Here is a 26,452-nt window from a genome sequence, read left to right as displayed (position 1 = left end):
CCGTCGCCTCTCCCCGGGAGCTGGGTTACTGCCAAGCCGACAGCAAAGCTCCCACCACACCAGTATGGGGCTGGAGTTTTATAAGCAAATATCACACTGCAGACCCTGCACCTGTTTTGGGAAAAGCTAAGCAGATGATGTCATTCTCTACAGACTTTTCCGTGCAGGAACCCATGTGTGATACGTGACCACACATGACACCTGAACTCAGCATCCTCACCAACAGCATCACTTCCCTCCAAGTGTCTTGCAAGCATTTGCTGTTTGTAAATACAAGTTTATTGAGGTCCCAGCTGCTATTTGTCAGGGTGCTCCACCTCTGCAAGACCTACAAAGATCCCAGTTTCCACCAGAGCCAGTTTGGCTCCAACAAAAGCAGTTTGGTCCCCCCACCAGCAGCCACAGATGGTGCCCCGAGTCCAGCAAAGCTGGGCTATAGCAAAGGCAAGTTTGGCTGGACCAAATTCCAGCTCCCAGAGCCTGGGACAGCAAGTCCCCCAGCATCCCAGCCCACTCTGAGTGCTGCCCTCAGCAACCTCTGTGCTGCTTTGACTAAGTTTTTATTGCATCATTATAAATTATTACTACATGAATATCAAGCTCTAGTGTTGCACATAGATAAAAACGTACTGTAGGGAAGAAGAACCTGCATGCAGAGACTTTAAAATAAGACACAAACCCCAGCAAGTGTTAAAGTCTGACTTGCAACATTTTCATTTAATTTTCAGCAACCTTTTTTAAATAGTCTCTCCTATTGCACAAAACCCACTGCCATTTCTCTTGCCATAATCGTTGCCTAAAAAAAAAAAACAAAACGCAAACCAAAAAAGAATAAAATCTCTGGTATAATAAAAATGCTTTGCAACAATGTGTGTGTACATATATAGCTTTGCTGTACAATATTTTAAAATTTGGGAACGTGTATTATTTCTACATATTCTGAAACTCCGTTTTCCATGTTATTTCTATTTACAGTTGCACAACGCCTTTAATGTTTGCAGACACGACTATAACAGTCAATGCTAACCCCTGAAAAGAAGCTTTAGCCAACTATTCCCCACTTCCTCAAAGCAGGCTATAGCTCTACTCTGAACGTGCAGCTCTGCCCTCCTGTGGGTTTAGAGGGACCAGTAACGCTCTTCTAGACAGGAGCTTTCAGCTCCCTTCCACTTCACAAATCCCTCAAATTCTATAAAGGGGTTTCAAATCTCGTTGAAAATTCACATCCATAAATTGTCCTGCAGGTGAATTTGCTTTTTTAAGTGCCTTTTGCTGACCTGGGGATATGCAGACTGCAGTGTAGAGAGTGAACTTCCACTCTTCTGTGTATCTGCAAAGATATTTCTCAAGCAGACCCCTGCCCCCAAGCCAAACACCTTTTGCTCATCTTACTCTACAGTACTAAAACTGTTTTCTTTAAGGTAGCAAGAAACATCATAAATCCCATATCAAAACATGCTTTGATATTAATTTATCAACCACTTCTCCAACTAAAAGCCTTAATCCTACACTAATTTCTATTTCTGTCTTTATGCATCATGCATCTTGGGCTGGGCTTTGCTCCAGCAAATGGCAGGCAGTGCTACTTTGCCATGGGTTCCTTAGAAAAGCACAGGAATGTTTCCTTCTGTCCAAGATTCTGAAATTTTTCTTTACATAATAAACACAGCCCAATCTGTTTTTTTTCCCACTGTACTCAAAATATTCACTCGTGTCTCATCTGGACTCAGACTCTTGAGCTCCAGGTCTTCCTAGAGATCTTTCCAAGGGCTTTGGGCTGCTACCTTTCTACAAGGCGTGAGCAAGGTGAATGTTCTTGCACAGGATCCAATACCATATATAGCTATTGGTTTTAAAAATTATTTATGCTTCGCCTCGCCCCCCCCCCCCCGCCCCAGGGACTCTGGCAGTAGTTCAGCAAGGCAGCCCTGATCCTGCCTGGGACTCCAAGCACCCAGAGCCCTACTTTTCAGTAAAACCTCCTGAACTGCAGTGATAACCCACATCCTACACCCATCACTTGCAGGACCAGTCCCCTTGAAGTAAGTTTCAAATGCACACTAGGATACTGCAATTTTAAAACTGCTCTCACAGACAAGTTTTCCTAGAAATTCCAAAAATTTGGCAGATCTACTGCCCATGAAAGCAAGTCCGAGGAGCTGCTTATTCGAGGTGGGAGAGGGGCTGAAGCCCGAGTTCCTGGATTTGCAGACAGAGGCACCAAGCCTGCAAGCCTTACACACGTAATTATCTTGAAAACTGAATTCTAAAGCAGAAGCAGCTGGGAGCAGGGCAGGAGTCATCCTGGTTTCTATTGTGTAAATAATTCAGTGGCTATTTGAAGATTCAGTGAAAACTTTGCTCTCTTTATTAGTCAGCAGGTCCAAGCGCCGCATACAGCAAAAGCCGTGTTTGTATTTCCCACTCACTCAGAGAAGTAAGGCTCTTTGTGGAGCTGCAAAATGAAGCGAATGCCCAAATACAGGCTTTGAAGAGTTTATCATCAGATCAACAGTTTTCTGGTGCTGGGTGGCACTGGCTCCTCCATCCTAAGTGGCTGTGCATGTCCAGGCAGTGCTCCCGGGAAAGGGGCTGGCCATCCGCAGCAGCAGCTCTGTTACCAAGTAGCATCAGTCATGGGCTGCCCACCATTATTATTACATACTGAGTTGCGACGAAGGCTCATGGGCCTCCACCACATCTTCTGGAAGAGTTCCAAGATCTTCATCACCCATCTGAGATCTTAGGGGAAGGTTTAGCCTCCTTATGAAGGGGCCACAGCCGCCTTTCCATTCTCCCTATGGCTTCCTCCAAAGGGTTCCTCATCCTTCTCTTTTATGGAGAACTTTTTCCTGAAGGCTTGTGTTAAACTGGAGGAAGAAGCCTTCCTAAACGTGGTAAGTCTCTTCCGAAAGTTGCCCCCTGAGAAGAAATAGAGGAGTGGGTCAAAGCAGCAATTGGCAGCTGCCAAGGGGAGCGTAACAACGACCGATTTCTGTAGGTATATGGCATCCTCGCAGCTGGCGTTCTTCAGCCGCAGCACGTGGAGGTGGATCGTACGCAGAATGTGGTACGGGGTGAAGCTCACCAGGAAGGTGGCAGTCACAATGATGATCATCCAGACTGCCTTCTTGCGGTTAGCCTGGTTCTTCTTCAAGGAATTTTTCAGTAAGGTCCTTATGATCATGGTATAGCAAATGGTTATGACAATAAAGGGAAAAATGAAACCCACAAATAGGGCAATAAAATCCAGGATCACGACTAGATTTGTCTTCTGAGAGTCTTCTGGGGGTTCAAAGCACTTGGTCTTGTTGCCATGTTGGTACGTCCCATTTCGCAGAAAGGGAGCACTTGTCAGGGTGACGAAAATCCAGATGCCAATGCAGACAAACTTAGCCTTCCTCTCCGTTACTAAATTGATGTTCTGGACGGGAAAAACAATGGCTATGCAACGGAAGAAGCTCATTGCAGTCATGAAGAAAATGCTACAGTACAGGTTGACGTACAGCGCATAAGAACTGACCCTGCACAAGAAATCACTGAAGAACCAGTTCCCTTTGTGCACGTAGTAGATGACGCGCAGGGGCAGGGTGCACACGCAGAGGAAGTCTGACACGGCAAGGTTCAGCATGTACACCTGGAAGGCTGTCTTTTGCCGGTATGTTTTTATGAGGACGTACAGCACAACACCGTTGCCGACAAAGCCCATAATGCTGATCATGGAGTAGAGTGTGGAGTAGACTTTGTTTCGGAAGTCGTCGATGGAGTGGTGGCACGACAAGTTATCGAACAGGGCCATCATGCTGCCTGGCCGAGGCACCGATGCCTGGTGAAAGTCAAGCCTAAGGACGAAAAACTCAGGTGAGATGTAAAGCAGCACATGAAAATAAAATCCTGTTATCGAATAGGAGGAAAAACCCATCATCTCTTGTACAGGAGAGAATATCCATGAAGGGATGTGGAGCTGCACAGATCTGTGTTATTGTAACTATCTGCTACAGCCACCTCTCTTAACACGGTACCAACAACTGGTGACGTAAAGGCAAGAGCTACACTTTCGTAAGCCCTCAGTACTGGTGGCATCCTTCTTCCACCGAATTACTGAAAAGCTCCAACTCCTTGCAAACCAGGGCAGCTACTCATTCAAACAGCAGAGAGGAATAATGAAGGTGGCAATAGCACTATGCAATTTGAAATATAAAGACAAGATCTGGACCCCAGTAACTGTTCAGCCCTGCCTCTCCGCATCACCTGGCAAATGCTGCCTCCCTGTGCTCCACCTCCACGCCTGCCTGCACAAGGACAGGCCACTGCAGGAGAAAGTCTGCAAGAAGGTTCCTGAAACAGTGAAGGAAAACTGTTCAAACAAAAAAAAACACCCTAACAAATACTTCACTGAGAAGGTGGAAGACAATTCCAAGCCAGAGGCTGCTCAGTGCACGACCAGACAGTTGTCAGCTCCCTACGTTCTGCATTGCTGTCCTCTGCTCACAGGTAGCACCATATATTTTTTTTAAACTTGCTTTGTTAATAACTATGTGTAATTACTAGCTGTAGGAAAGCTACCGCCTATTACATCTGACGAACAGGAAGGATCGCTGTAGCACAGAGGATGCTGCAGGGCTCTGATTTCCCTGGCATTGCCTGCAACACCCAGCAGACGGAGGGGGAAGCTGTAGGGGTGCTCACTCACATCAAGGAGAGTGAACCTCTTGGTCTGCAGACATCTCTGCTCTCCATGGAACTCCCTAGCAGAGGGTTTTTCTGGGATTTGCTTTTGCACGTTGCTTTGATTTACATTAGCAGGTCTGGGGTCTCCAGAGCAGTCACACCCTACAGCTAAGAAGAGTTTTCAGATTCACTCAGCCAGTCTTTCATGACATTTTATTGTTTCCTTTTGGTATTCATTTGAGTGCACTGAGACATGACACTTTATTTAGGTTGTCCTAAAGTAAAGCAAGAGAAAAATACACACTTACATATTTTTCCTATTCATTTTCAATTCCTAATGGTTCAAATACAGAAACCCATTTGCGGTCCGAGACCACAAAACCTCCAAGGATCAGAACTTCAGGATACATGTAGGCTGAAGGAACAGGACTTCATAAAAACAACGATGAGAGCAACAGCTCAGACAAGATCGGTTCTAAGAACCCACACCATGTATGTGCTCAAAATGGATGTTAAATGGTATGTATTTTCATCCATAAAAATAGCCTGGCAGAGTTAAGGTTCCTGTTTCCAGGTGTACTGGGAATTCAGCCCCACACTGGGATGCTCAAGGCTCCAGTTTTCAGTCAAGTTTCAGCTACTTGGCAGTTCGTACTCTTAAAACCAATTATTTGATTATTGGCAACGCACAAAATACATTAAAACTCAGCAGCGAGGTGGCACAGACAGGAAAGGAGGGGTATTTTTTCCCCTTGGACCACTTGTGGACACTCTTAGTGGCTCTTTGTAGGGGTGTGTGAGCACCCGAGCGAGCGAACGCAGAGATCTGTGGCTAGAAGAGGCAGCCGAGACCCACCACTGCTCCAGCCCAGCTCTGTCAGAAGCTGCACATCAGTATGTTGTACTTCATCACTTCCAGTTCACCTTAGCTGGCACAGAAGCCGCTTATCCAGCAACGCTCATCGCAAATAACCTGTCAGTCTGAGAGGCAGCGAGTTTGCAGCCGTGTCCTCTCCCTGCCCCACAAACGCCGCCTCTCGGCAGCCTGGCTCTGGCAGTGGCAGAATCCAGACCTCAGCCCCAACTCGGATGAGTCTGGTCTCCTCGCACACACATGATGGAAAGCCCAGAGTGGGTCTGAACATCCCCAGGCATCACTCCTGCAAGGTCCTCGCAGCCCTGGCCACCCCTCCTCTGCGGGGACCGGCCCCGACACGGAGCTGCTGCCCCCGGGGAGCGGTGCAGAGGACACTGGGTCCCCTGGGAGGTGCGGGGAGATCCAGCCTTCATCCCATCCCACCGGCATCCTCGCTTGCCCGAGGTCTTCACTTCAAACTTGAGGTTCAATTTATATAAAAAACAACATTCCAATGTTTTAAAGTCTCCAAGACAGAGCTAAAATTAAATTTGTGGTAACACTGGTCTGATTTTAACCAGTTGCTGCATGATCTCAGTTTCTTGTTTTTATCTGTCAAGGTAATCTGACACAGGTGATAAAGCTCTTACTGCTGTTACTGTTGTTGCTGGGTTAATACCTAGCACACAGACCTGCCGAGCAAAACTCTGCTGTGCTATGCACTATAAGAAGATAATGAGATTAGCGCTCAATTATCTAATATAAGCCTCATATAGATAAAAATCTCTGTACTTACCAAGGCACTGTTTATCAGTTCTTTCTCAAAACTAAAATAAACTCAGAAAAACACACACAACCAAGATGCTTGAGATGAAGAGGCTGGCATGATCTCTTTTGCCTGTTGAGGCTTTCTTCAGCTGCCTCAGCTGAGGCAGTTGTGACCAGCACGAAGAAGGAGCAGCAAATGGGACAAACTGGGCTGCACGACCAACCCAGGTGATAAACAATGATGTTTCGCCTAAGAGCAGTAACACGATGCAACACTTGGAGAAGGGAAGAAGGCACAGAATTACAAGCACACGCAAGCGCTGGGGGACGCGGGCAGAGCCTGCATCTCCCACCAGCACGCTTTGGGTTGGGGTCCTGTGTGCCTTCTGAGATGGCACAAGCGCTGCAGGGCTGCCAAAGGGACAGCCGTGCTCCCGCCACTGCGGGGCTCTTCCCTTCGGCCAGTTCAGCTACCCTGCCCAAGAGATAACAGCAAACATCTCTGCCCACCACATGCCCACTGGCTCAACTTCCTTATTTAACCTCTACGCTTATTTGTGCGCCCTTCTTCTGTGGCATTGAGCCGGATGATAAACTTTTTACCTCCTTTGGGGACTAAATTTCAGTTTTTCAGCTGCTGTTCTTAAAGACATCAGCAGACAGCAAACAACCATGTGAGGAATTGGCCTAAAAGACAACCGAAACCTGCTGTCTTATTTCTAAACATAATTTTAAAAGTCTTGTGCAACCAAAAGGAAAACTGCTGATTTCAAGACTGAGGCAGACTGCTGAAGCATAAGAGAGCTTCACGCTCAGAAACGTATCCGTAAAAACCAACACCACCACCACTCCCCAAACATAATTTCCTAACTGAGGCTTTAGGCTAGGTTTGCATCATGAAGACATCACTTCTGCCACTTTTATGTGTGTAGTCATGGCTCACAACCACTTCTTTATGCGCTGGTGAATTCAGCGTATTAGGAAGGTACGGGAGCGAGAGGGAGCAGCAGTGGCTGGCTGGGAAAGCATGCCAAAGGAAGCAAAGCCCTGCACGAGTGCTACCCTCGGAGCCGGTGCAGCATGGCTAGAGCAAAGGTTGATTATAACCTGCTCTAATTCATAGCCGACTATGCTGCATTTAATCGCACAAGCAGAAGGCATCCCACCAATGCAGGTACCATCGTTTCGGCACAGAGGAAGCACCAGCACCCCCCGGCACAGCCCCAGCGCGGAGGCTGCCCCAGGGACCGAGGGCGCCCCCGGCCCCCACGGCCAGGGCAGCGGGGCTCGGTCTCAGCAAGTCACAGTAGAAAGAACCCAAGCAAGAAGCAGCAACCGCTAATTAACAGCCCGACTCATTAACACGCAACAGTGCGGCGGAGCCCAGCCCGGGTGCAGGCGGGACCCCCCGGAGCTCCATCCCCGCCGCCCCCGAGCCCCGCCGAGCACTTACCGGAGCTGAGCCGGGCGCAGCGCTGTGCCCCGCCGCCCCGCCGCCGCCCTTAAACCGGGGCGCGCCCGGCCCCCGCCGCCCGGGGAGGAGCCCGGCCCGCCCCGGCCCGGCCCCGGCCGCCCCCTCCCTCCCCGCTGCCGGCCCGCTACCCCCTGCAGCCCCGGGGGGAGCCAGGGGCCGGCTGGGGGGGCTGCCCGGCGGGACAGGGCCGGGGGCGCGGGTGGCACCCGCCAAACGCAGCCGGCAGCGTGCCCGGGTGGCCACGGCGGCCACCGGCATCCCGGGGGGCTTGTGCCAGCACCGGCGTGGCCAGCGGCAGCGGGGCAGCGCCCGTCCCCTGCGCCCGGCACGGGGGGCGCCCCGCGAACGCGGGGTTCAGGGCTGGGCCCCCGCTACAGGACAGACCCTGAGGGGCTGCAGCGTGTCCAGCGACGGGCACGGAGCTGGGGAAGGGGCTGCGGCACGGGCTGGGGGGGCTGCGGGGGCTCAGCCTGGAGAAACGGGGCTCGGGGGGGACCCCATCGCTCTGCGGCTGCCTGAGGGGGCTGGAGCCGGGGGGTCGGTCTCTTCCCCCAGGGAACCAGCGACAGGACAAGAGGGAACGGCCCCAGGCTGTGCCAGGGGAGGGTCAGGGGGGATCTCAGCAGAAATTCCTTCGCGGAAAGGGTGGCCGGGCAGGGGGACAGGCTGCCCAGGGACCGGGTGCTGTCACCGTCCCCGGGGGGGCTCAAAACCCCCGCAGGCGCCGTGCTTGGGGACACGGTTCAGCGGTGGGCTTGGCAGCGCTGGGTTAGGGGCCGGGCGGGGTGGCCTTAAAGGTCTTTTCCAACCTACGTGACTCTGTGACTCTGTACGCCTCCGTCTGTGGTGGGGATGCCTGCACGTGTCACTTTGCTGTGGCACTTAAGACAGTTACCCCTGCTGGGGTAACCCCCCCTTGAAGAGCTCTGTCCTGATGTGCAGCCCCGGCTCCTGGGGCCTGCCTGGCGCCGGTGTCCCCAGGTCCAGCCTTGTCCGGCTCCTTTTCCACGAGCAGGTGGTGTAAGCAGCGACCCTGGGTGCTCCCGCTGAAAAGACACCTACAGCCCCTCAGCCTTCATGCAGTGCTGTGTGGTCAGTGACACCTAAGCCGTTTTTTCTGCCCCACCTCCATTTTCATGGCTGGTTTTTGCAGCTTCCATAGACCTGCGTGCTCTCTAGATGGGTGAGGACCGTCTGGCTGCACCGTCCACCCAGGTGGGATCCAAAGCAGTGAAGTACACAGCTAGGGAACTGTGGTAGCTCGACAGAATCATGGGGGGGCAAGCTCAAATGGGGGACCCTCAGCTGCACACCAGCAGCGGGACAGGCAGGTGCCCCAGTAGAACCTCTGGTGTGCTTGGCTAGTTACTATGCTCGGAGAAGTTGCACTGGTGGAGGCAGCTCTTTCCACTCCACAGTAAGTCAGCTACCAAAAAAAGACCCCGCGTGCTGATGAACCTCTAAGCACTTTGCTGCTCACCTGTTTAAAAAACATAGATCACACACAAACGTGTTCTGTGCTGACTTCTAGTTGCACTGGACCAGGATATGCTCCAAAAGAGATCTTTTTCCTGCTCTCAGAAGCAAACTTTCCCTCTGTGCTGTCCTGGAAGTGGTGGCATCGCCCTGTCTTCTGCAGAATCGGGGTTCCCAAAGGTACAGTTGGGGGATTCTTGACCGCTGACACCCAGCATAGCTGTTGGGGCTGTCCCCGCAGCATTGCCAGCCCTGCAGCCCCCGTGTCCATGCTGGGGACCGGGAGGAGCCGAGCATTCTGCCAGCCCTTCCTCCGAGGGGATACAGAGGTGCTGCAGTGGCCAAGGAATAGCTTTGACTCTCATTCAGGATCCAGAAAGGTGATTTTTTTTCTTCCGTGTGTTCCCAACTGACCTCTGGTAGTAACTGTAATATTAAGCTTCAGCTTCTTATGGGAAATAACAACACTGAATAAATACACTTCCTCAGAATTAAGGATTAACTTCCGAAGTGGCAGGCACAAAACCACACGATAGTAACCAAGAGATCCGGTAAACACTGCTCGCAGCTCACAGGATATATGTCTCTCCATGTTCTCCTGTTGCCACGGCACCTCTGTGGTGTGGTCACACAAAGGGACCCCTCCCCGCCTGTGCGAGGGTCCCTGCGGCTGCTCCTGGCCGCACAGCAGCACATCCCACGGTGCTATTCGGGAGTGTTCAGTGCAGGAAGGAAACGTTCTGGCTCAAGGGCTTGCTCTCCACGGTATGGCACGGGTAGAATCCCACCACAGCAAAGGGGGCTGGGGAGGGATGGGTCGGAGGGGGAGGAAGGCGCATGGGGGAGGGCGAGGGGTTCCTCCCAGCCCTGCCTCTCCTGTGAGCCCCTGGGACCCCACCGCCCTTGCACACAGGCCAGCATGGGCTGTGGCTCTTCCCAGAGGTCAGGGTTCGGTGCGAGCATCGCTCATGAAGTTCCTACAGGTCTTTGATTTCTTGTAGGCTGTTTCTATGTCTTCAATTCTGGCACAACAGTAGGTGATAACAATTAAAAACGCCCTGCAGATGGTTTGGCAGTGAGATCCAGGTGCTGGGGCTTCCCAGACCCTCCTTTTCTCATTGACAGGGAGCAGATCCCAGGTCAGTGGCAGCTGGGTGAGTGTCAGCGCCTCAGTGTGGGGCAGGGACTGGGGCGAGCAAGGGCAGCCCACAGCCATGTGGGTGCAAAGGGCCAAGCGTGGCCCCATGCCGGGGCTGAGGTGGGGCGATGGCATCTGCTGAGCTGGGGGAGAGCTGGAAGGGTGCAGAGCTGAGCAGCCCCTGTGGGAAGGCTGCTGGAAAGCACTAATCACACATTTTACAATTTTGAAACTTTAAAATAAATGGTTTACAATGGAATAAATGCCACCATGTCAAACTCCTCATTGCTCTCTAGAAATGAACCCCGAGTAAGATCAACAGCACGCTGAAGCCTGCTCTCGTGGGAGGTGGGTGGGTGATGGTTGCTTTGGAGCCTGGTACGGCACGTTCTGCCCGGGCTGTGCCGTTCTGGGCTTGTACTTGTGTGTTTTATTTAAGTGTCTGTCCTGGTTTCAGCTGGGGTAGAGTTAATGTTCTTCTCAGTGGTGGCTACAATGCTGCATTTTGGATTTGGTATGAGAATAATGTTGATAACACACTGATGTTTTAGTTGCTAAGTAGTGCTTGCTTTAAAGCAAGGACTTTTCAAGTTTCCCGTGCTCTGCCAGTGAGCAGGTGCACAAGGAGCCGGGAGGGAGCGGAGCCAGGACAGCTGACCCGGCTAGCCACAGGGATATTCCGTACCATAGAGCATCATGCTCAGTATATAAACTGGGGGCAGGAAAGGAAGCAGGGGGACATCTGGAGCTATGGTGTTTGTCTTCGCAAGTCCCCATTATGTGTGATGGAGCCCAGCTTTCCTGGAGGTGGCTCAAAACCTGCCTGCGATGGGAAGTGGTGAATGAATTCCATATTTTGCTTTGCCTATTAAACCGTCTTTATCTCAACCCACGAGTTTTCTCACTTTCACCCTTCCCACTTTTACCATCCCACTGGGGGTGGTGGGGTGGGGGGTGGTGAGGGTGGAGGGGGATGAGCAAGCAGCAGTGCGGGGCTTAGTTGCCAGCTGGGGTTAAATCATAACAGTGTCCCTGTGCTCAGCCACTGCAAGCCGCTATTCACCATGCTCTTATTCTCCCTTCTTTGCTGTTTGACATCGAGTGGGGAGAGCAAAGGCTTAGAGATGGGCTGAATAGAATGACAAAGCCCCTGTCCATGTGGCGCTGGAATTATAGATCCATTAGAGACCCACCCGGAGGCTTTGCAGCACCCAGCATTGCAGCTGTGCCTGCTTCCTCCTGCTGTGATGCCAGGTCTTTTCTTTCTTTTTTGTTTGCATCTTTTCCACCCTGGTGTGTCCTAGAGGGTTTTTCTGCTGTCAAACACAGCAGTTTGCTCTTTTGTTGTGGGTCCTTGGCACCTTTCCATATCCAGAATGTGCAGGCTTGCATTTCAGACAGAGCCGTGGTGCTGCGGAGGTGGCAGTTCCTCTTTTGCACCATCTCTGTGACAGTGACAGTGTGTGAGAAACATACTTCATCCGTGTGCCCTCCTGCGAGCCTTCCCTGCCCTCCTTGCCTAACCCGTGTGCAGAAAAGCCTGACTGTCTCCCCAGAGCTACTTGGCAGTGTATTAGGAACACTCAAATCGTAGGATCACAGGATAATTCAGGTTGGAGGGGACCTCAGGAGATCTCTAGTCCAACTACTGCTCCAACCAGGCTTGGCCAGGCTGCTCAGGGCTTTATCCCACCTGGTCTTGAGGACTTTCAAGGATGGAGGTCCAAGGACCTCCAAGACTGAGCAACCTGTTTCACTGCCAACAGCCTCCTACACTGTGAACTGGTTCTGCAGTTTGCTTTAGTTGTGCACATGTTGATATTACTCCATTCTGCCATTCCTTCTGCTTTTTCTGGTGCCTCTTTTTTACTATTCCTTCTGCTTTTTGCTACTCAGTTTTGTTATTCCTTCTTCTTCTTCTTCTTTTTTTTTTCTTTCCCTGTTCCTTCTTTTCTGCATTTTACTCTCAACAACAGAAAAATTCCTAGTTGCAAGCTCAGGCTGAGGTTGGCGTGGGAGCGAGGAAGCTGCTGCTTCTTGAGATGTGCTGGCAGAAGAGCCAGTTTTGCTGTGGGAAGGGTCTCCTCGCCGGGCTCCTAAGAAAAGGTCAAACTGCAGCTGTGATATGAAGCCAAGAAGACATGGTATTTGATGGAGGCTGGACATGACAGCTAGGGACAGGAGTGGGGTATGCACTGAATGTATCAACACTGTGAGAGGAACTATGTGAAACCTCGTGTCCTCTGGGCTGGGTGGCTGGAGGGTGGCCAACCTCGACACCTCCATGCACCATGGGGACCTCTGTGCTCCAGGGAAAGGCGGGATCCACAGGCACACAGACCTGGCGCCTCAAGAGAGGACAAAGCAGAGCTCCTTGGCTGTGGGGCCGTGGGTAACAGTCCAGCCACAGAAGGTCATCTCCTCTCTCTTCTTCCCCTGCTTGGTTTGCTAAAGCCTTCCTGTAAGGTGGAGTCCAAACCGAGCTAACCTGCCATGGGGACTGGTAATTCAAAGTCTCAGCAAGGTGGTACAGGGTAGGATGGACAAGGACTTGGGAGGGGGCAGTGGAAAGGATGAAGGAGATAGCAACAAGAATATGGATGTATAAAGTCCAAGAGATACCCAGAGGAGGGCAAGGGAAGGGGAGGGCTCCCCAAAGGAACCCTGGATGTATTGCCAGAGAAGTGGGAGTGAGGACCCCCACAAAGCGATCTCTATCAGGTCTGGAGAAAGAAGTTACACACTACCTCTCATGAGGGGTCGGGCTTGCAGCATTAGCCCAGACAGGGCTTTGGAGATGGGGAGGCTTAAGGAAGACCAGGGTCACAGTGTGGAGCATGAGAACCTGTTCTTGGAGGCTGAGGCTGGGTCAGGAGGAGAGAGACTGGGGTCTGTAGTGTGGGTGCTGCAGTGAGAGCATGGGGAGCGATGCAGGGAGGGTGGCAGGGTCAAGGCTGTGTTGGTCTAGGGCAGCAGCCAAGGGGACATTTGTGTCCTGAGGGGAGAGATCCTGCTTAGACATGGGACCTCAAAGAAACAAGGGCTGGAGAAAAGGTAAGAAGCTGTAAATTTAGAGGAACGTAGGAGCAGAGGAGGATGAGGGGGGAGCGATAGGTAAAAAGTTAGAAAACTACAGGAGCTGAGACAGTGTGAAAAACAGACAAGGAGGTAACAGAGCCTGAAAGAGGAGGGAAACCCCTAAAAACTTCCATGATGGGGGTGGGGATGGGGTGAGGGCTGGAGATAAAGAGATAAGGAAGAGACTTGTAGGGTGTTTTGGGAGTGGGATGGAGTTCAGCGAGGAGAGGAGGGCTGCGCAGCAGGGTTTGGGACCGGGTGAGGGTAGCTGTAACCTCTCATTTCACTTCTTACGTGGTGTAGAGCAATTTCTTTGCTCTCCTTCAAAGTGACAAGAAGTCTGGGCTAATTAAGTGACAATTTGCATTCTAGCTATGCTAGGGAGCCAGCCACGTTTTGGAAGGGGTCGTTTAGCTACGTTAGTAAGAGAGACATGCGTGGTGAGGGGAGGAACGAGCCACCGGGCTGTGGACTCATTGCTCTGGAGTTTCAGAGCACTTTACAAAGCCAAGCGATGCGGCAGATGTTCACAGCCACCTTGCCGATCCTAACTGCTGACATTTTCCGGTTGTCAGCAGATCTCTGTGCGAGTGGTGACTGCATTGAAGGCATCAGCTCTTTCAGTGTTTCACCAGAGGATCTTGCCTAGATAAGATACCTTTTGCCTGTGGGAAACATTTTAACTGATATAAAGGTGATTAATAATTAACACCACCACAAATTTTAATCACTCGGTAGAGATCTGGAGGCTGAAGATCTGTTAGTGCTTAATAAGAGCAGTTTGATGCTTAGGCTGTAAATCAGTCTGGTTCCCTTTTCACAGGACAATGGGGATAAAGCACAATTTAGGGGTACAGGCTTTGACAATCTTTCTGGGACCATCCAAATCTGGAAAAAGCCCGATCATGCTTTAGGGTTAAGGTAAGTTTCCACTTAGCACTGACTGACCCTCCATTGCCTTCTCCTCCTGGACCCCGAACGCCTGCAGCTCCAGTCGGACAGCAGGCTCCCGGGATGTTGAGCCCTATGTTAAGTATCACAGATGTGAGATCAATCCAGCGCACTGGAGAGTTTATTTCTGTACTGCTGGAGTTCCAGGAAATTTTCCTAAAAGCCTAAATAGTTTACAGCCTGAATGAAGAAGCTCTTCAGCTTTGGCATGTGCTTTCACACTGGCTATTTAAGAAGGAGAAATCACAAAGACAGGATTTCCATCTGTTGAACACGTTGCAGTTTCTTTCCTCTCCTGAGACTTCCTAAAATAGGTTGTTTCTCTTTGAATCTTGCCTGAAAAGGATGGCAACCTTAACTTCAGCCCAGACTCGCTCAGAGTTGTTTAGAGTAGGCTGGGCTGTGTGACACTGGAGGAAAACTACCAGTGGCAATGTCACCTGCCAGATGCAATTTCTACAGGAAAGCACAACCGTGGCAATGCCTGAAATCAGGGATGCAGACCCGGGCGCAGCTCTGCCTGTTCTGGCGTAGCTGGACTTGATCCAGTCCCAACCTGGGAAGTGCATAGCTGCGGTCCCTGTGCTCTGCTGAGGGAGGGCTCATCGACCTGGGCACCTCCTTCCCTGGAGACGGGAGGAATAAAGCGAACGAGGAAAGCAGGGGGAAATAAAGGAGGAACAGGGCATGGGAGGCTTTTGGCATGGATTAATGGAGGGAGCGCACTGGTATGGCCCTGGATCTAGCAGGTATGGGGGGCACTTCTGTTGCAAAGGGGTGGGAAAGCTGCAGGGAAATGGGAGCTTTGGAGATGTTGCCCAAGCGTAAGAGGACATGAGTCTTCTTACGCAACAGTTTCAATGCCCTGATGCCTGACAGCCCTTAGTCATTCTGAAACAAACGGCTTTTGGTTTGTGCCAACTCGGGAGGTGCTCAGCCAGGGCCGTCCCCTCCCTTTCTGCGCAGCGCGAGCCCGGAGCCACCCCAGGCCGGTGGAGTTGGTGTGTTTGGGTGGCAGAAAACCACACTGAGAAATGATGACACCTGCGGCTGGAGCTGAAGGGGTCTGCCTCCCGCCTCCTTTGTCAAGCTCACAAATGTGATGCCTTATTTAGAAGAGTATTTCTGCTTGTTGCCAAGGATGTGCAACCCCTTTTCCACTCTGCTTTTGCTATAACAGTCTCTGCGAGGGTCCCCACCCAGAGGGACCTGTCTCTCCAGGGGACCATCCCTTATTGTCACCTAGACCTTGCCTCCATTTGTTCCCTGAGCCTGCGCAGACCTAATGTCACACTTCCAGCCCTGGTCCTGTCTTCCACTTCGTTTTTATGGACTGATGTTAATATGTGTGGCCCATGCTGGCAGCTGTGAGAAGCTGCTCCACCCCAGCCATGTGAGAGCAACAAAGCTCCCTGTTCCCCTGATTTCTGTGCGAGAAGAATAGAGCTGGGGAACTTTGTGTGAAGAAAACCTCAGCCCTTGTCACTCTTTCAGATCGGGAAGTTGTTGATCGTACCTGACTGCAAATACAACCTTTTTAACTAGCTGTTGTGGAAGAGAGGACTGAGAGAAGATACAGACCTGGGTGAGATGGTAGGACACCTTCCACACTGTCTCTAGTTAGCATTTTTTTGAATAAAGCACTTGCTCTCCTCAGATGAATGAAATAAATTACTACCAGAAATACTGCAAGGAGAGCATTCATCAATTCCATCATTGTTAACCTAATTATTTGGAGAATTACATTATTCCTTCACAGGCACAAATCTCTCTTCACAAAAGGAGGCAGTAATGGGGATGCCTCACTAATCTGAGAAATGGCAGAAGACGCCGTCCGGGGAACAATGCTGTTCCTGTTTCATCGAAGAAGACCAGGTTCATGTGGTTTCCACTCAAAACACAAATAAAAAGGTGAGAGTTTGTGCTGCTTTTTCTGAGAAATGGAGCAGATTGTGTGGCCCCACCACAGAGGTGTGGGTACGGGCATGGGCACGGGTATGGGGCTGCGTGCGCTGCCTCAGCCGCCCTGGGGTGCTGCAGCCAAAGTGCTTCATGGCACTCCTGCAGCTGGCTGATGCACACCTGGATTTGGAGGGGTCTTTGGGGCAGGGAGCAGTAATTTCAGGGTCTTCTGCCAGGGAAGATTTCTGGAAGTACGGCTTTTAGGGACCCTTTAAGCTGCTCCGATCCTTTCACCTTGTGCGCAATGAAAGGATGGGCTTGTCGGGCCAGAACTCCGGCCAAGGACCCAGAGACATCACCCCTCTGTGAGGCTTCACCTGGTGAAGGACCTCAGCCAGCCATCAGAACTGGCCCCTGTGCGACCAGCTGATCATACTCCATACACGCACACTACATATGTGTTTGCAAAAGACAAGGTTTGAATTACCTTTCTGTAGACATTATGGGATTGGCTCGACCAGGTGCCCAACACCTCCAGGTCTTGCCGTGTTCGCTGGCAGGCAGGGATTCCCGGCGTCTGGCAGGTTGGCATCCTTGCATGGTCAACCACCTTCGAGAAGAGAAAAATGAAAGACATTGTGAAGACTTCTGGACTGCTGATTTGAAACGTTTTTGGGTTTTTTTCGGGGTTTTTTTTTATGGTTTCAACATGTCAACCTGTAGTAAACAGACTAGCCACGCTGTCAGGAGATGCTGTCCTGATAGAGCCAATTGCTGCTTCCTCTTCCTGTTCGGTACACGTAGCAAGAGCGCTTCAGCAGATGGGTGAGATGGAGCTTTGTTACGCTGTGCCTCCATTAGTTCACAAGTCAGGCTGCAGACATACCAGTCAAGAAACGGGAAACATTCCCTGTCCCTTCGTGGATGACATATTTTCAGGCAAAAGCAGAAGAACGTTTTCCCGTTCCTGGAGGCTGCATTTATCAGGATCTGGGAAATCATAGAAATTCTCCTGGTTTTGTTTAGAATGGAGGTGAAATCTGTATTATATGTCATTTGCCCAAAGTATTCTATCGTTCTAGTATTTTTTTCCCCAGAATGGGGCAGACCTAAGGTGCATTTATTAGCCCTTGGACTGGAACTGGGCGTGAGGGTCTATGCAGGTCAGCCGTGACCTTAGCCTTCAGAACCTGGGTTACTGGGAGTCTGTTCAGGTAATCTTAACTAGCATTTACTTTCAAACCAACAAAAAGTCGTGCTTCGATTTTCTAGTTTTGTTTCAGATACTGACACTAGCTTTATTGCTGCTTGCCACTTTTTTTTGTAAAAAAGTATTCTGATGTACAATTTTTTTTTTAAATATAATGAGTCTATCAGAGATTTTTTTTTGTTAAAGCTTTTTCTCACTGACAAAAGCAAAGCAGCATTTTCATTCTGTGATGTTGATTTTTTGGTACCAGAGTTATCTGACTACATAAACCACCGGGGTCCTTTTTCTCTGGAATATAAGAAAACAAACTTATCCCTGGAAAGTTCAACAGTATGCAAGTAAACATTTCTCATGGTGAAATTTTGCTTTAATCTTCTTTTGGGAAGTGATCTAACCAGCCAGAAATAGTATATCCAAGTTGGTTTTCTCTTTTTAGAAAGGGAATGGAATAAACATCACAAATCTGAATTTTTGCCATCAAAATTATTTCAGGGCTTGTATCACTTGGAAATTTTTAAAAATCTAAACTGAAAGGCAAATTCGTGTGCATCATTGAATCTTAACACTGATAATAGAGACACTTTACAACTAACTAAACCCGTACTTACCTAGTGTGTCAGCATCATCTGATATACATTGCTGTTACGTGTTTGACGATGGCGAGATAATTCTCTATGACACAACGTAACTCAAGGAAATTACTGCAGAACATCAGAAATCATGTTAATCTACTTGTATTTGAATAAGATTGTAGGCCCTGCCAACTGGCTTCCTGCAGAAGCTTTTCTTAGGAAACATCCACCAGGATACAAAAAGCCCGGCCCTTCGGCGTGCAGTTCCACCTCAGCCGTGCGGATACCCATGTGGGAATCAGACCCACGCTTTCCCTGGGGCTGGATGGCCTCGTGCCGGGGCTGCTCCAGGGACTGACGTCCACGTGGCATTGAAACCCCTGCAGCCAGCGTGCTCCATCTTTGGGAGGTGTGCGTGTGCTGGCCGCCCTCAGCAGCGTCCCGGGGCTCCCCGGGGCTGTGGGATGGGGTCCTGCGCACCAGCGGCGGTGGGCGGCCACTTCCCAGGGACCTCCCCGGAGCTCTGCAGTGATCGGCACGTCCTGATTTACACCTCTGGAGAAGCCGATCATTTAAAATGGCCTGACTGGCCAAAAGTGGTTGGTTTGGGGTTTGGTTGGTTGGTTGGTTGGGTTTTTTTGTTTGTTTGCTTGTTTTGGCTTTTTGTTTTATCAAGAAGAAATTAAATTTCTTTTAAATTTAAATCAAGAAGAAATTAAGCCAGCTAAAACCTGCACAATTAATCTTTGCTGATCAAACATACACTGCCACGGGCTTAACCCCTTCATTGCTTCCTTTATCTACCAGCATCTTTCCATTTCATTGAGGTTGCACCTATGCTCATCTGCTCTTATTCATGGTTTTACCCTAGAAAGGCATGGGGAACACAGGGGTATGGCTGACTAAGCTCGTTCCCAGAGGGAAACTCATTCTTCAACTACTACATATCAGTCACCAAGACAACCCACAATAAACAGCCTGGCGTGCCTGGAAGCTCTGCACGCAAAGCTTATTTTGCCCCATTGTAGATGCTGGGAAGAGAGGCCAGTTATCTCCACTGGATGTAGGTCACTGAGCGACCAGGACAGCCAGCAGCAGGAAGAGGAGCTGTAAGCATCGTGCTGGCCTTAAGAAGGGGCTTGGGGGAAGGAGATGGGACCAGAGCCGTGGTGCCCAGCCTTCTGCATGCAAGAGCATGCTCGTCCACAACCCAGCATCAACAGGAGCTTGAGGGAGCATCACCACGTTTCAGGAGGGTCATCACGCATCTGGTCTTCTGGCTCTCAGACTCTGCAGGCGCTCCACACCTGAGATGTGTCGGATTGCCAGGGAGCAGTCACTGGAGTGCTTTTGGGGTGAAGGCACCAAGATCCATCCTGCGACTCTGCCTGCTGGCCGTGCCCCCAGCACGGCTGGTCCCTCCTGTTCCATTTGACACTGCCTTTTTGTAATTTATGCTTGACACAACGCTTTCTGTGGCAGACTTTTAAATGAATAGGGTAGTTAATGTCCTGTATCCGTAGCTTCTGTACTCTGATCTCAGCTTGTGAGAGATCTAGAACAGCAGCTTCACTATTAGAATCATAGAAATATTTAGGTTGGAAAAGACCTTTAAGATCATCAAATCCATCCATTAACCCAGCACTGCCAAGTGTTTTGTGCATCTTTCTTTCCATTTCTTCTTCAGATAATATCCGTTGGTTTCTGGACTAAGTTTAGGAGGTATAAATAATCTGCGTCAGGAGGACAATGCTGCTACTGAGTGGTTCATACAAGGAGAGCCCCATGTCCATGTCTAACCTGAGATCACAGGTGGGCATCCTTGGACCTGAGTAGTCCTGGGCTTCTAACATTCACAAAGGAGCAAATGCAACAGGTAGGCACTGGTATCAGATGGACTCTGCATGAAGAGGGAGAGAAATAAGATCTTTGAAGGATATAATTTAAAATAGAGCAAAACTAACATAGCAAAATCCTACCCAAGCTCTCAGAGAAAGGAGAAAGACAGCTGCAAGCTGTGGCAATGCTTAAACACGCACCTCCACACCTGTGCAGAGGGGTTTGCCAGCCAAGGAAAACATCAGGGGAGGTAATGTCAACACAAACTGACCCAAGCAAACTGAATCAAAATAAACTGTAGCACATAATGGCAACATCTCAACAAATAAACATTTTGCCTGGTCTAACAACTAATGCAAGGGTAGGGTATGCAATTGCGGTGTGAGAATGTAAGTCCACAAAAACTGAGCCATCCAAGGTGAGAATGATGAATACAGATCATCAGATATGCAAAGTAGTTTGGTTAAAATCACCAGAGGAAACAGTAATAGAAATTTCCTGTTCTTTGAGCATTTAATTGCTCATCCTGTTGGTTGGTTTTTTTTTTCCTGTTGATTTAAAAGGAAAAATGTAAAGAGAAAACCCCCTGACAAATGATGACATACTTAAGTAGGCTCTTTGTTCAAACCTGAGGTTCAGATAAGAGGACCCGATATACCAGGAATCCGTGAAAAGATGCTCATACAGCCACCGGTGTCCACCTACAACACTTGTATTTCTGCTTCTAGAACAGATCATGGAAGATAACACCAGAAAATTTCATGAAATAGTAGAACTTTGGACTTTAATAGCTACATACTCTTATTTCCTTAATTCATGTTCTCGATCAGAGAGATGAGCTGTGGGGCATATACTGCCACGCTGAGCTGCTTTTCCTCTCATCCAGTTTTTATCCACTGCTTCAAAATTTCCCATATGTCTGTCCTGTGCTTTCTGCTTGGATTTAATTAAGTGGTCTCAAAGCCTAAATAACATGCCTGGTCTAGGCCAGCTATATGTTTCTGATAAGCCCTGAAAGTGCCTTGCTCAGGCTGTGAATTAAGCCTTTTAATTGCATAAGCTGCTGCTCTCTGCAGCTCTGCTTTTATCTGATGTGCTGAGAAGTGGATGCTTCTTTTTTTTTTTTAATAAAAAACCTCACCAACACTCACTGGGGAAGGATGTGACTGGTTTTCTGTCATGATTCAGATGCTCTGTGCATTGCCATTGTCTGCGGATGAACAAGTGATTTTGGTTTTTACTGAGCGAGCTATGACATTGGGCATGTATTTGTAGATTTTGGAATCTCCCTGCAATAGAAGAATTTTCCTTCCCTTATGCTTACTCCTTGTTCAGCAACATGTGTAACTGCCAGTCCCTGGTTAAAAGACTTGTTCTCCACTGGACTTAAACCCAAGGGATTTTACAGTGGGTGTCATGTAAGCCTTTGTCAGTGGGCACCTGCAAGAGTTTTAACGAATGGGTATTTGCTCTAGGTTAGCTCAAAATCAGTGTGCGCTTTGATGTCCAGCGCAGCTGTACCTCCCGCTGCTCCAGTGAAGGCAGCCTTGCCTGCTCACCCGTGGTGCTCCCCGGAGAAAGCATCGCTGCTCAGTCCAGTGTTGAAACACCTGGCAACAGCACTGGGCTGCTAACGCTCGGTGGGCACTCAGCAAGTGCTCTGTGGGGCCAAGTGAGAGCAGCACGATCTCAAGCCTTCATGGTAAGGAGGAATTGAAGAAACTGGGAAAAAATTGTGAAATGATGTCTTTCACCTCCAGTGCTCATGTAAAGCACAAAGCGGAGGGGACCATATCAGTCCTGACTTGTGGGGCGTCTGGTCCTGGGACAGACAATGTCCGCCTCCAGGAACCTTCTATATGCATCAAATTCACAGACTGCCCACGTGGACAGACAACGTGAGATACCTTTCCGCTGACTGCAATGGATGGCATCTTGCTGTCCCAATGTGGGATGAGGAGCATCCTTCTTCCAGTCAAGTGCAAGGGCTGTTTAATTGACATGCTCAAATTGTCCTCTACAGACCATGCACACAAAACGCCATGAATATGCATTAGAGTAGAACAGTTCGGGTGGCAGGGACCTGCAGCGACTACAACAGCCCAGCCCAAAGCACCAGGACACTCAGCTGGGTTAGGAGATCGCCAGTATTTCTGGAGCGAAGAATCTCAGCTCAGCCCTTCTTAGACACCAAGTCTCTTTGCCTGTGATGTGAAATAGCTACACACCACACAGGACTTTGCCAGTGATAACCAAGCATTCTTTTTCATTCAACAATGTTTTTAGGACCTGGATATTTTCACTAATCATTACATCCACGCTAATCTAGTCCCATTGTTAAAAACGCTAATCACAGGCTGTTGCAGTTTCAAAACTAAGCGTTTCTTGTCAAACCAATGCTGTAATATCTTTCCAAAAATGTTTTTTTTCATTATCTTTATTTATTATCTAATGCAATCCTCAATATTTTGAAGTGCACTTTAAGGTTTTGCACTTTCATATTTTTTCCTATGGTGGAAAGAATTGATAATGCATTTAAGCCAATTTAAACCAATTACATGTTTTTTTCCCCCCATTGGGCTTATTTAAAAAGCATTCTCAGGCAGATAACAGATGGAGGACAAAGGTCAAGCAAGAAAAAAGTCTTTGTGATTAGAAAGTAAAAGTGCACTGGAAGCTGCTGAAGTAACATCCGGGGACACCAGCAAAATTAACGGGCTAGTGAAGAGGATTTGTAATGGTAGATCAAAAAAAGGTACTCTGCAGTCAGAGCACAATATATTCCCTTTACTGAATTTCATGTAATGAAGCACACACAGGAAACAAGTCACCTGTCTTACCATACCTGTGAAAGTAAAATTTTGCAGGAAGAAATGCTCCTGATTCCTCCTGACATGGACTGGAGAGGGCACCAGCCTGTCTCCATACTGCTCCCAGGTGGGGGTAAAGCCCCGGCCCCGCTCACCCCAAAGGCAGCAGAGGGTGCAGCTTTACTGGAGCAGTTTTGTTTCCTTGTACTATGTCAGATCTTAACACAGCTCTGGATTTGTTTTCTTCCAGCTTACAAGGCAAAAAAGATTTTGGCACGTGCAGGCTGTCAATACGTTAAAGGCATAAAAAAGTCTCTGGGCAAGGTTCCTCTGCTGGCTCTCAGAAAAAAACATTAACGTTTCAAATCTCAATAAAACCATGGGACGCACTTTTCTCCTGACATTGCTCCCACTTCCCACAGAGCAGAAATAGGGAGAAGCCCTGGAAAAAGGAATTTCTCCCCTAGAATCTGAGCATGCAAAGTCTACCCTTCAGCTTCAGCTAAGCACAGGCACACATTCTAGTTATTCACGTATGTTGATCTAATTCCCGGAAACCAAACTCCCCTTGGGACCCCTCTCTATCAGGAAGTTATTCCAATGTTTACTTTCAAATTAACTTCTTATTTTAATTTTGTACTATTATTTCTAGTTCTAACCTGAAGCATCACTTCCAATAATTATTCTCTCTTCCTGGTGTTAATAACCTCTGACTGTTTCCAATTCCCTCTTCCCCTCTCTTGCTTGGGCATTTCTAAATCACATTGCAATTCTCTGGCTGTTAGATTCAGTGAAGTGTTTTAAAACTCTCTGGTTTGATTTCAGATGTTTTCAGCTATTTAATTGCTTTTAAGCCTCTAATCCATCATCCTTCCTCTTTTAGGCAGTGCCTCAGGCTCTTTCTACTTTGCTGCTCCTTGCCAGTGTGTCCGTCCCCCCGCACCGATAAGCGTTGCCCAACAAGCTTGCAGCGCAGGACCATTGCCTTCCTGTTTACCAGCGCGCTCTTCTGTGCCAGTTCAGATCACATATGCACCTCCTGCCCGCGTTGGTCTGATTTACAGCCTGCAGCCAAACATTTCTGTACTTGCTGCTCTTGCCTACTAATGCAGCCCCAGCATCCCAGTCCAAGACATGCTTGTCTGCAAGATCTCCCTGGGCAGAGAGGAAAACCATCGGCAATAAGTGACCGTCTAGCCCTGCAGATGCAGTCTGAAAGTCATTCAACATAATTCCTATTTTTCCTCCTCTTTTGCAGCCAGGTGAGTCGAGCCAACACAACAATTACAGCAGAACAACTTTGAATTAAAGTGACAAGAGAAGAGCATAAGATGGGACTAGCTGTATGACAAAGCATGAAACAGCCACTGTGCCAACTGATGGTCCTTTTTCAGAATAATGTTTCTTAATTCTGAGTACCAAAGCTTCTGAGCTTTGATACTAGGCAAAGCAAAATATCTGACAATGAACAAGAACTGAATTTCTAACACTTAATAAACTAATCTGTATGGCCATGCTGAGGAACCATCCTTCTTTCCGATTTTGGAAACAGGAAAAAACCCAGCAGATGAAATGAAGGATAGTATGGAAATGGAAGGAAAGGAATACATCTGAGGCGCTGGGATGGTTTCTGTCCGTGGGCTGAGAAGCCTGCTGAGGGCAGGAGGGTAAGTAGAAATATATTATTTTGTTTTCCACTTTCCTTTCATTGAGATGCATAAACTTCAGAAACCATTTGGTGTGAAGCAGGGTTGGAAGGGTTCAAGGGCAGTCTGAGCCTTTATCCTCATTTCTAGCCCCAAAGGACCACCATTTTAAAAAAATTACTCTTGCTAGACTCAAGCCATTTGACACTGGAAACTTGCCCTCATTGCAAAAACCCACTCAAGAGTCAGAGTCATTAAAGGCCTAAAAAGCCCGAGCATGGTTTGTTCTTTAATTATGGAAAATAGTTCCTTGGTTTTGAATTGACCTATTAATTCTGAGTTTGAATAAACAACATATTAATTTTTGTGGGCTTAACATACTAAGATTCTTGCTCTCATCTTACTCCAGATGTTTCAAGCACCCTAAAACTGAGTTTAGTTATACAAAGACGACCCTCCCATGGCCCTTCTGCCCTGACAGCTGCTCTGCTTGGTCCCCTTCTCTCAATGTGCTGGGAAGAGGGAAGAAAGTCACAGAAAGCTCCCAAATCTATAAACAAACCAGAGAGGCACACACTTAATGATGTTTGAGGAGAGCGTGCAGCAGAAGCATTTCTAGTTGTGGTTGCCCCAGTCGCTTACTGATAGGAACGATCTCTTTCCCGGGAAGCACTCGGTCATGCAAACTTGCTCAGCTGCCAGGTGTCCTTCAGGAGAAGATGGGTTGCTGATCCCAAGAGGAGATGGGTTAGATTATCCCTGTCAGCCATCAGAGCTGGGAAGGAAAGAAGAGCAGATAAGGAGGCTAGTGTGAAAGCTTTTTTCCTAAAATAAAAATAAAATTATACGTATATATATATCTCACACACAAGATCATCTCCCTTGTGATCACTGATAACTAAAACGCAGTGGTACTACATGTGATGGTGGAGGCTGGGAGAAACCTGCAGTCCAGGCTGCAGTCCCTGGTCAGCCACTTCTAGGGAATGCCGTGCCATGGGGCTCAGGCTGAGGGTGTCAGCCAGGAACGTGCCATAAAATGATTCATTAGCATTGATCTCAAATTCACCACAGCAGCAATTAAAATCCTAGTTTTCTAATCATATTGACGCTGAGTTTTGGCAACAGCATTTAACGTCCAAGGTCAGTGTGCCTATTTCCATCCATCTGAAGATTGCTCAGAAGATGAAAATACTGCTGGAAAAGAAAAATTCTCCTATGGGAGATGACAAATAACATACCCTGTCCAGCAGACACTAGTGGAGCTTTTGCAAAACCGAGATGTGCTCATGTTGGAATTAATGACTTTTTAGTTGCTTCCAGTAAATTTCCAAGTGCTGAGAAGCAGAGAGCACTGTAGTTACTGTCTAGTAAAGGCTGTGGAGTTCATTACCCATTGCCAAGCAACGTCTCGAATGCCTCTTTGTGCTGCTTCTGATCCATCACCTTGCTAATCTGAGAGGCAGGTCACTGGGCAGTCAGTGGCCTGAGGTACCACTGGCTGGGAAAGGTCTTCCCCCGGCTTTCCATGAGCTCCCTGAAGTCATTGTTATGAGGTTTTTTTTCAGCACTTGGAGTACACAGAGATACAAAGCACATCAGCACAGCTCTATCTATTTACTCTGTGGCTGTTTGTGCATCAAAGCCATGCTGGCTTTGTGAGGTTGGGCTCGGGACGGCCAATGCCAACCTCTTCTCTGGAGAATTCAGACTTCTGTGCAAACTGTCTGCATATCTGTGAGATTTATGGCTGATGCTTTCTCCCTGAAGATCATGCTACATCATGGAAGCTGGCCTTTTTTGGCCATCTGAGTACTTCTGAGATAAATCTGCTATGCTTCTGTTTAGCTTACAGGCTGAGGCTGACAAGGAGTAGCTGTTAAAGGCTGTTTGTTTGGATGCTTGTGCTTAACCTGAATGACTGCTCCCTGCCTGGCAGCCTGCGTTCTGCCAGGGTCCTTCCCGATGTGCACCATGATGTTCTACCTCACGCAAGTCACACGGGGTTACTGTATAGCGTGTACTTGGTACCTGCCTGCCCCCCGCAAGGCAGCAGACCCA

At 48.8% G+C, this 26,452-nt stretch overlaps 1 protein-coding gene and 1 long non-coding RNA gene across 2 annotated transcripts; both read right to left on the bottom strand.

Annotated features, from left to right (window-relative positions):
* Positions 1 to 690: 690 nt before the first annotated feature.
* CYSLTR1 (cysteinyl leukotriene receptor 1) lies at positions 691 to 7,806 on the bottom strand. The gene is made up of 2 exons (XM_040614733.1): positions 7,749 to 7,806; positions 691 to 3,842 (listed from the first exon to the last, which is right to left on the bottom strand). The coding sequence occupies exon 2, from the start codon at positions 3,800 to 3,802 to the stop codon at positions 2,765 to 2,767; it is 1,038 nt and encodes a 345-aa protein (XP_040470667.1). The 5' UTR covers positions 3,803 to 3,842; positions 7,749 to 7,806; the 3' UTR covers positions 691 to 2,764.
* A 9,058-nt stretch (positions 7,807 to 16,864) lies between these two features.
* LOC121097650 lies at positions 16,865 to 25,144 on the bottom strand. Its single transcript, XR_005831023.1, has 3 exons — positions 25,034 to 25,144; positions 19,897 to 19,996; positions 16,865 to 16,924 (listed from the first exon to the last, which is right to left on the bottom strand). It is a non-coding gene; the product is annotated as an uncharacterized LOC121097650 (long non-coding RNA).
* Between the last annotated feature and the right edge of the window lie 1,308 nt (positions 25,145 to 26,452).

The sequence above is a fragment of the Falco naumanni genome, chromosome 14 (assembly GCF_017639655.2).
Source record: "Falco naumanni isolate bFalNau1 chromosome 14, bFalNau1.pat, whole genome shotgun sequence".
In the NCBI taxonomy this organism is placed as follows: Eukaryota; Metazoa; Chordata; class Aves; order Falconiformes; family Falconidae; genus Falco; species Falco naumanni.
Note: the sequence above shows the minus strand (reverse complement) of the source record. Positions and strands in the feature narration are given on the sequence as shown.

Excerpts from the sequence above, each read along its gene's own strand:
- CYSLTR1 (XM_040614733.1), bottom strand. The coding sequence starts at position 3,802 with ATGATGGCCCTGTTCGATAACTTGTCGTGCCACCACTCCATCGACGAC.